The sequence below is a fragment of the Pundamilia nyererei genome, unplaced genomic scaffold (assembly GCF_000239375.1).
Source record: "Pundamilia nyererei isolate P.nyererei 1_Seehausen unplaced genomic scaffold, PunNye1.0 scaffold00044, whole genome shotgun sequence".
Lineage (NCBI taxonomy): Eukaryota > Metazoa > Chordata > Actinopteri > Cichliformes > Cichlidae > Pundamilia > Pundamilia nyererei.
In genome coordinates, this window is record NW_005187445.1 from 808,317 (window position 1) to 817,406 (window position 9,090).

General features: G+C 39.5%; 1 protein-coding gene across 1 annotated transcript; it reads right to left on the reverse strand.

Moving 5' to 3' along the window:
* Positions 1 to 1,558: 1,558 nt before the first annotated feature.
* plp2b (proteolipid protein 2b) lies at positions 1,559 to 8,752 on the reverse strand. Its single transcript, XM_005731631.2, has 5 exons — positions 8,361 to 8,752; positions 4,149 to 4,304; positions 3,954 to 4,052; positions 2,973 to 3,069; positions 1,559 to 2,871 (listed from the first exon to the last, which is right to left on the reverse strand). The coding sequence occupies exons 1-5, from the start codon at positions 8,454 to 8,456 to the stop codon at positions 2,858 to 2,860; spliced, it is 462 nt and encodes a 153-aa protein (XP_005731688.1). The 5' UTR covers positions 8,457 to 8,752; the 3' UTR covers positions 1,559 to 2,857.
* Positions 8,753 to 9,090: the final 338 nt, after the last annotated feature.

The following is a 9,090-nucleotide window of genomic DNA, read 5'->3' on the forward strand; positions in this document are numbered from 1 at the left end:
TGCTGTACAAGGTCATTCAGATCCTGGCAGGAATTGTGTCAAATCATAGTAATTTCCGATCGTATCTGAATATTGCCCTGCTGATAAGGGGCGCCAGCATAACTTTGTTGATATTAGATGGTTTTACACTTTCGTAGTGGCTTATAAGGAAAAACAGTTCACAATAGAAGAGTTGCAGACTGCTTCCATCTAGTGGCAGTGAAATATAAAACAGTTTAGAGTACAAATACACAGTATCTAAAATGTAGTTATGGTAAAAAGAAAGTGCATCCTCCTCCTCGTTCAAGATTTTACATTTCATGTCCTAATGAAAAGAATCTGGTCCTTCGTAGGTCTTAAAATTAAATGAATACAAGACAAGCAGCCCATCAATTTTGATGGGTTGATCTCTGATGACCTTTCCTTGATTGCCAACAGTTTGAAAAGAGTTATAAGACCATTTCAAAACAATTTGAAATATATCATTCCGAAGTGAAAACTATTATTTACAAGTGGAAAATATTCAAGACAATTGCCAATCTTTCCAGGAGTGGATGCCCAACTAATACATCTCAGACTCAGTCTCAGTTAAACGTTGAAGTTCATGACAGTGCAATTAGGAAAAAGATTTATAAATGTTGCTTGTTTGGAAGGGTTGCAGGGAGAAAGCCTCTTCTGTCAAAAAAAAAAAAAAAAAAAAAAAGAACATGACAGGATGACTTAGATTTGCAAAGTTGCAGCTGAACAAACCACATGACCTCTGGAAGTCCTTTGAACAGATGTGTCCAGAGTGGAGATGTTTGGCCATAACACACAGTGCCACAATATGCAAAAAGTAAGCACGGCACAAAATCATTTGAACACAAACACCTCATACCAATTGCGCTGTAGAAGTGTTGATTTGAGCTGGTCTAGATCAGGTTGTTGGCTACAAAACCTGGATACATTAGAGTCAATGACTTGACTATGAACTCTGCTGTATAAGTAATATCTAGAGTTAAATTTGAGGCCATCTGTCCAACAGCTAAGGCTTTGCTCAAATTAGGTCATGCAACAGAAAAATTGCCTGAAGTACACCAGCAAATCTACAAAAGAATAGAAAAGAATGAAGGTGTCGCAATGGCCCAGTAAAAGTCCTGACGTCAACCTGACTGAAATGCTGTGGTGGGACCTTAAGAGAGCCGCTCATCAACGAATACCTGCAAACCTCGATGAACTGAAGCAATAGTGTAAAGAAGGGCGGGACAGAATTCCTCCACAGCAACGAGGAAACTCATAAAGTCATGCGGAAAATGATTACGTCAAGTTATTGCTAGTAAAGGTCATTCCATGACTGAATCATGGGAGCGCATTTAGTTTTTCTCAGGATTGCTTCTGTATATATCACGTCATCTTTTTGTTTATCTCGTGCTGTATTTACCCAATTTTTATAGACCTGACAAGGACCAGGTGTCCTGATATGCAATACCTTGGAACAGATAGTGTACTTTTTACCATGACTGTATACACTTGTAAATGAAGCACTTTAAGATAATTTAGCAGGACACATGAGTGTACAGAGCAAGCCAGAAAACTGATCTTCTTTGTGGTAAAATGGCTTTTATTTCCCTTTGAACTTTTAAATTACAGACTCTTGTAAAGCATATTAAGATGGAAAAAAAAAACAAAAACAAAACACCAAAGGGGTTGAGGAAAGACTCGCAGTACATATCCTAATGTTAACATAGCATGTTCAAAAAATGGACTGTGCTACTGAGCAGTATACAGTCTACAGAAAAATATTGTAGCACCTTAAAACAATGTGTTACAAACGTAAGAAAAATGCATAACCTGAGCAAGAATCCAAGAGCTGTAGGCAAAACTTGAAGATGATGATCTAATTTTAAATAATAAAAGTGAGGTTGTTTAGTTAATGGGCTATCTATGGGTCCTAAATTCCAAAATTCTAGAAGAAAAACGACCAAAGACTGCTGATTAATAAAAATGAAATCAAATGTTTTAGTACTTAGAAACAAAAGATGAAACGGAAGAAGGTGAGGGAACTGGTTACTCTGAATGAGACTTTTAAGGCACTGTAAAACACACAGAACACTATTAAATAACAGAAAAGCAAAGGTGTAACCAGCTGAGAAAGTACCAAAAAAAGTCCCCCAAGAAGACATTTATAATATTAAACGATTCAAAAAGCACCACCTCTGTGTCAGTTGCTTCTGAAGCCCAAATAACACAGTTACTATTTACTACAGCAGTCCAACAGTGAACAGTAGACAAGTTGCATGATGACATCATCCAAAGTCCTCCTAGAAGCAAGTCTGGCCATTTGGCATCTTGATAAGACCATTGGGCACAGATATTTTAAAGGATTATGAAAATTAACTCTTATTTCAGTGATTAAGGGGACACCTGGAAAAAAGAGTGCTTTATGAGTTTGCTGCCCCCAAAATAATGCTTTAAAAAGCTTTTTATCACCCAGGAGGTTATACTTCACCAGCGTCTTTGCTGTTATGGAATTATCTCAGAAGCATCGGTTGAGGATTCTGTGAGTGCTAGGTCGCTCTTTCATAATCTCTCTGCATTAATCAAAGTGTTCCCTATTATTGGCAGCTTTCCCCTTTTAGTCTGGTTGGAATAAAAGTTTGAGAGGGGAATCCCTCATGGAGTAGACATACAGACAGATGCCAGCACCCCTTATTAAGGCTATGTCATCTTCTTTTCTGTTTCTTATCTGTTCAGGCCATGCAGCAGCATTTATTAAACTGTGACTTGCTCATTTTACTGTCCATCCTCCTCTCTGACCCGCTCCTCTGTTAACCTTTGCCCAAATGACTGCTTTTGGTTCTTCTGTGTTCTTGACAGAAGTATTTCTGTGTGAGAACATTTAAACTCTGCCATCTGTTAAAAACAAAAACAGTCAAGACATTAGAGAAAATTGCACATATCAAATAAAGCCAAGAACGCGTTTTGAATGCATTAACAAAAACTGTTTTTCTCACCAGTTGGAGCTGCTGAGTGCTGTCTGTTACTTTTGACTTGGAGGAAGATTGTGTAGGTGTCGTATGCAAATATCAGCCCGGCGATCAAGCCAAACACCTAAGAAGCAAGAACTGACAATCAGAATCACAACTAACACAAATACAATCTAAATAAATTATCAGTATTTTGTTAAAGTTAAGTGCCAGAAGACTTTGTGCTCTTCACACTATTAGACACTTTGGTTCATGAAGAAGCCAATGTGGGGACAGACTTGTGCCTGATATACAGCTGCAAAGCACATGTTTGGGACTAAACACGTGATTAATACAAAAGACTACGTGTAGACATAGCATACCACGAGGATGGTTGTGGTGGGGAAATAAGATGTGAAATTTATCTTTAACATACAGAAAATCTACTGTCATTAGGAGCATGATCAACTTCTCTCACTCAAAGGGACTTGTCAAAATTGCTCATTGTTCATCTGAGGATTTGTGAATCTGCACTGAGTGTTTTCAGTGAGAGCAGCAGTATGTTCAGTCAGACCTCATGACCAAAGTAATACAGTGACAGTTGTCAGTACATCTAGTGGCAAAAAACTACAATAACTCATCTTCTTAAAGGTTTATCAAATTCAGGGTCCCTGGTCCCTATCATGCTTGTGACATGTGATATAAGCATGACATCATACTGGACAGGACACCACATATCTGCAACTTGCATGCAAAGTTTTTAAAGGTTACAGGTGTATCCTGCTCAAAGGCAAAAACTAATGATAAAGCAACTTTAAAATGGGTTTGTTGGTTTTTTCCGCTTAAAAAAAAAAACAAAAAAAAACAACACCTTTGTTACACCAGGCATTCAGTTTTCACATGTATAACTGGCAGCACCGAAATTAGTCAGTGGTAACAGCCATCAGTTGTCAAAATAAACAGAAATAAATATGAGCGGATGCAGTATGCAGCTAAGAACTCAGGCTGAGTCATTCTGGCTTAACGAACCGCGCCTGCGATACGAGCTCCATCCCCAGATCCTCCAATGAAATTGATCAGAGAGGTGATGATGTAGAGGACGGCACCAATCCCAGCACGGAACAGATCCTGCACAAAAGAGGGAAGCAAAAGATGAAGCATTATGCAATTTAGCACAGAAATGTGTCAGAGGGTGTGCATGTAGTTATGTGTGTGCAGACTCACAGTCCAGACCCAGTTGATCACTAGGATCTGCTTGTCCAGGTCCATCATGAAGATGCCGAAGAAGATCATGGAGAAGATCATCTCACATATGGCCAACGCAGAGTAGCCTCCATACACGGAAGAAGCATAGCAGATGATGACGATAAAACTGACAAGCTAAGATAGAGATGAGAGAAAAGAGGAGATAAGACTTGATATCAGTGTAAATTTCACAGGAAACTAACACCCACACTGCGTAAATTCCTCTACCCTGTTAGAATTTCCAGGTATAAAAATCAGCTGCAATTTCTCTGAGATACTGCACATTTTTGTAGCGTCACACAGCAACAGAAAAGAATCTGTCTATAGAGCTGTCACGTCCAGCTGGACAGTAAATGACTCCAACAAAGGCATCATTATTCTGCTTACAGCAGCCACTTGACTACTTCCAAGTCAACATTCACATGACAACAGCTATTCATGCTAACAAATTATTTTCTAGACAAAATACTATTAGAGTGAGACAACTGAACAGAGCATAATGCACAGTGTCTGCCTATCACACGCTGCTTTCATCTTAGATTTACAGCCAGTGATTGTTTCATCATATTTTTCCATATAAGGGGAAAAAAAAAAAAAGTCAGCGTGCATTCTTCTCGCTCCAATGAAACGCGGCCAGTGTGGAGAAACCATAAACTCAGGCAGCCTACAGCTCACTATCAGTCTGTTTTTCAATATCGCTATTGTTGCCGCTGTCAAACTGTGTGGGCAGATGCTTTCACACAAAGTTATATAACAGCCGTAAAGGAGAGCAAACTTCAAAGGTTCAAAAGTATAACAACTATATTTGCTAAAACACACTAACTGGCATTCATTTTATTTGATTTGTGACAACATTCAGGGAATCCTTTTCCTGCACAGTTGTCTTTAAACCTCACAGCAGGGTTTGTGCCACTTACACACGTGCCAAAAAACAAGACTGCATATATAGGAAAAGGGGAAATTACATTAAAACCCACTGAAAACATTAGATTTATGGTGCATAGGAATGAAAAATTATATTCCTTCTTTTAACTAATGAATTTACTAATTAATCAGTGCAGGTCTTAAACACGTAAGCATCCTAACACTTAAAAAAATATATATACTTACTTTTTTACCCTAAATCTTATATTAGGTATGATTCTTTTTTGACCCAGAGCCTTTTAAAGAAAGCACATCACATCATAATCTATGGTTACATTCATCATAGTCGTGTAATACTTACTAAATAAAATCACACTCTTAACTCTGACATGCATCTAAAAAAGGCAGTTGCACTCAATGCAATGTTTTATTCTCAGACACAGACGACTCAGGAGACAGTGTCAAATCACAGCAGTCTATATGATACACGCATGATTTAACTGACTTGACACCAGCCCCTACATCTGTCACTACAGCCTCCCCTCCCCACACACGAACAGCCAGCCAGCAACTCTGATGCATCAGTAGTTCGTGTGTTCCTGAGACTGGCACAGGCTGCCTCTGTAGTGCAGTCAGGAGGCTGAGGCCAAGGCCCTACACAAAAGAAGCTCTATTCGGGCTCGAGGCGGCTGCTCTGAGAGCAGTGGCTACTGAGGAGGCCGTCGCACAGAGAAACACCCACTACACAAGAGTCCCTCTGAACAAGAAAGTCTCTGAGTTGTTGACACCTTTATGTTTTGCACACAGCAGTAGATCTGTTTGCACCAGGCAGCTTTAAAAGATCCCAGGCAGGATCTTTTCAAATCAGAAAAATAAGCTGCTCTCGTTGAATTGACTGGGAGGGAAACTGTTGTGAACGGCTGGCTATTTATAGTCAGCAGCAACATGAGGGCAAAGACGTAGTACACAGTGCAGAGCCATTCCAAACAGCAACAGTTGCTAGGGAAGTCAATGAATGTGTGCAAGAGCAAGAAGGGAAAGTCCTATTTCATCTCTCTTCTTACTTAAAATTACTCATTTGTACCCATTATACACGTTGCATTCCCCACCCACCCCCCAAAAAACCTGAATCACTAAAAACGGATTTCCACTCTTCAATCACTGAACTAGTTCACATTCTTAATATTATAAGCAAGGTCATTAATTAGCTCATCACAACTCATTGCCACAGACTTAACTGTGCCATGTGAAACATGCGCTACATGGGTGTGACTGTGACCTGCGAGTTGCTCTGCAAATACAAACATGTTCATGCATGGTCATGCTTCTTACAGGCAGAAAATAAAAATAGGTCTAAACCTAATTTGGAGATGCACTGAAACCTTGAGGCTAAAATACTGTGCGTGAAGTCAGGAAGTTTATTCCTTCACATTTTTGGTTTAACAACTGGCATGCTTCTGCATCCCTGCCTGCTGGGATGAGATACCCCTTTTCCTATTAAAATGGAAACACCCATAATAAGCAGTAATCACATCTGCCTTCCTGTTTGCTCCCACGGTCCTTCTCCCTACACTCCAAAGCATTTCAGATATCCACCATCAGATGACTTCCGTCTGAGTTTATCAGTCTCCAGTAAAGTAATGAGTAGGAGAGGAAACAAACTATGAAGGGTGTTCAGTGAAGCATAAAGCAAACCTATCCTTGAATGGCAGACCAGAGATGTGTGCGTTAAACATTTCATGCATTCTTTGTTCCCAGGGTAAAACTTCACACCAGCTTGGAATTTCCATTATCTGGCAAAGCCGATTTTTTTTTTTTTTGGGGGGGGGTTTACAGTGGGCAGACTACTGACCACCAACATCTGAGGGGCTGCTTTATAATGAGCTTGTCGAGCTATGAGAGCAAAAAGTTTGATCGGCGGAAAAAAAGCGCATTCTCCGTTTTACTCAGTGGAACGCATTAATTCATTTTGTTTTGGATATTAATGCTGACCCGTTTTATTTGTTTTTCCTTTTGTCTTTGCAATTTACTATGTTCAGTTTATCCTTTATCGGGTGGATGAATGCTATTAAATATTTGGGATCTATGTTAACAGTGAACCTATTAAAGCAGAAACATACAGGAAATATCTGGCAATTTGTACAGTTTAATGTTTGGTTGTTTTAACACAAGTCATTTCCCTCAACTCCTGTAGGGTGATCTGATAAAACTTCGACTCAAGAGCTTAATGTGAAGCTGACAAACATTTTAAAAAGGTATTCATTCTCTGCCTGAAGGAAACATATCAACTATACAAGTAAAAGTCCGATATTCCAAAGCTTCTGCAATCATATTACTCAATCCATACTGTTGTCTTTTTACTATGCATATGGAATTTATTATGAGTCTCCAAGTGGTGCTGATTGTTTTGCATTCTCATACATTGCGTTATATTTCACCAGCTGACTGGAATCTATAACAAACATCTTAGTTTGTAAATTGCAACACAGAAAAAAATAAGCAGTGGAAGTGCAATGACATCAAGTACAGTACTTAAGTAAATTTACTTAGATACTGATCCACTGACAATACGGAACTTATGCAAAGTATTTAAACTTAAAGTGACTCATGTGTTAAGAGATCACACCGCTGTGAAATGCAAACAAAGGCGTTCATGTGAAAATAGTGGTCAAGGACAGTAAAGTACAACAGTATTCCCAGACAGGAAGTCATTTTAATTTGCCACTAAGACAGTTTATTATTAGGAGCTGTAGGTTGTTTGCATTTATACTTCTATTCCTGCCTTTGCGGGGTGCATGCAGCCCTGTTAACCAGAGCCAGATGTGCAAACCTATAATGTGGGATGGAAAATCCTTTTATGAGCCTTTATACTACCAATAATGTGATATACTTTGCATTTTGCTACTCTGGCTACAGACAATATCCAGCCTGTAAGTGAGCACGTGAGACGGTGGGCTGAGTTAACCTATGTGACCTTTAATGATCAGCATTTCAGCTCCTTGGTGCAAAAAGCAAAAACAGTGGAGCAGCAGTGACAGGTGGAATCCCTTCAACTCTGAGAAAGCACATACTTTTCATTCCTTATACAGACTAGAGTGAGAAATGTGAATAACAAAAGAGAAGAAAACCGAGCAAAGGGGAAATGACACATTAGTGATTAAAAAAAATCAATAGATACAGAACACAAATCCACTTAGCCATCTATAAATTATTGATTAGTTACAAGTGAGCTTTACACGCAGCATATTAAAGCCATATCTGTGAGTCGTTAAACGTGGATCATCACAGCAGAGCGGCACACAAATATCACAGTGAGAACAAACTTACTATTTCTGCTGCCAGGATGAACCCTTTCTGGGTCTTCACGTAGCTTTTCAGCCTCTCCACGCAGCTGGGAGAGCCGGACGCACTTGTATCAGCCATTCTGTACTTTATCAAAGTTCACTAAACAGACAGTGTGTATTCGACCCCTAACTACGAGCAGATTAAACAAATGTTCTTCTTTCTTTCTTTAGTGGAGGAAAGTTTAGAGAGTGCTGCCCTGGTGCGGTTTATCGTTGCTCTTGCTTAAATTGGCGAGTCGTTATTTTCCCCTCAGGCGGATGAATCAACTTCTCCGAGCAGAGGTCTTGATGAAATGCGGCTATTGGACTCCAGCACGACCACAGAAGCTCTGCGGAAACTCTACAAGAGGGAGGGACAAGGAACCAGCGTAGGAGTTCACTGCCGGGCGTTGGCTCGCTACCGCTTTCCTCAAGGGGAGCTGTTTCTCTGCAATTACCCGAAGTTATTTTAATGTTTTGTTATGTCATTTTAGGTTGTTTACATTTGCTTTATACCGTGGCGCTGCCGGGGATTATTTAACTGCAAATAAACTAGATTGTTATGCTGGTGCTTGTGCTTTATTATTTGCACAGAGCGCTAAAATCCCTAAAAACTATATGTAGGACGAAGAGAATGGGTTACTAGAGAGCAAAGAAACCATGCAAGTTACACGTTTACTTACAAATATGTTGCTTTACTACATACTTTCCCCGTCTCCCTTAAAAGGTGAAAA

What these genes read in the sequence shown, in the direction of transcription:
- plp2b (XM_005731631.2), bottom strand. Translation starts at nt 8,456, where the DNA reads ATGGCTGATACAAGTGCGTCCGGCTCTCCCAGCTGCGTGGAGAGGCTG. An exon ending in TCATCCTGGCAGCAGAAATA is followed by an intron (nt 4,305 to 8,360) that starts GTAAGTTTGTTC and finishes TCTCTATCTTAG; the next exon opens with CTTGTCAGTTTTATCGTCAT. An exon ending in GAGCTCGTATCGCAGGCGCG is followed by an intron (nt 3,070 to 3,953) that starts GTTCGTTAAGCC and finishes CTTGCTTCTTAG; the next exon opens with GTGTTTGGCTTGATCGCCGG.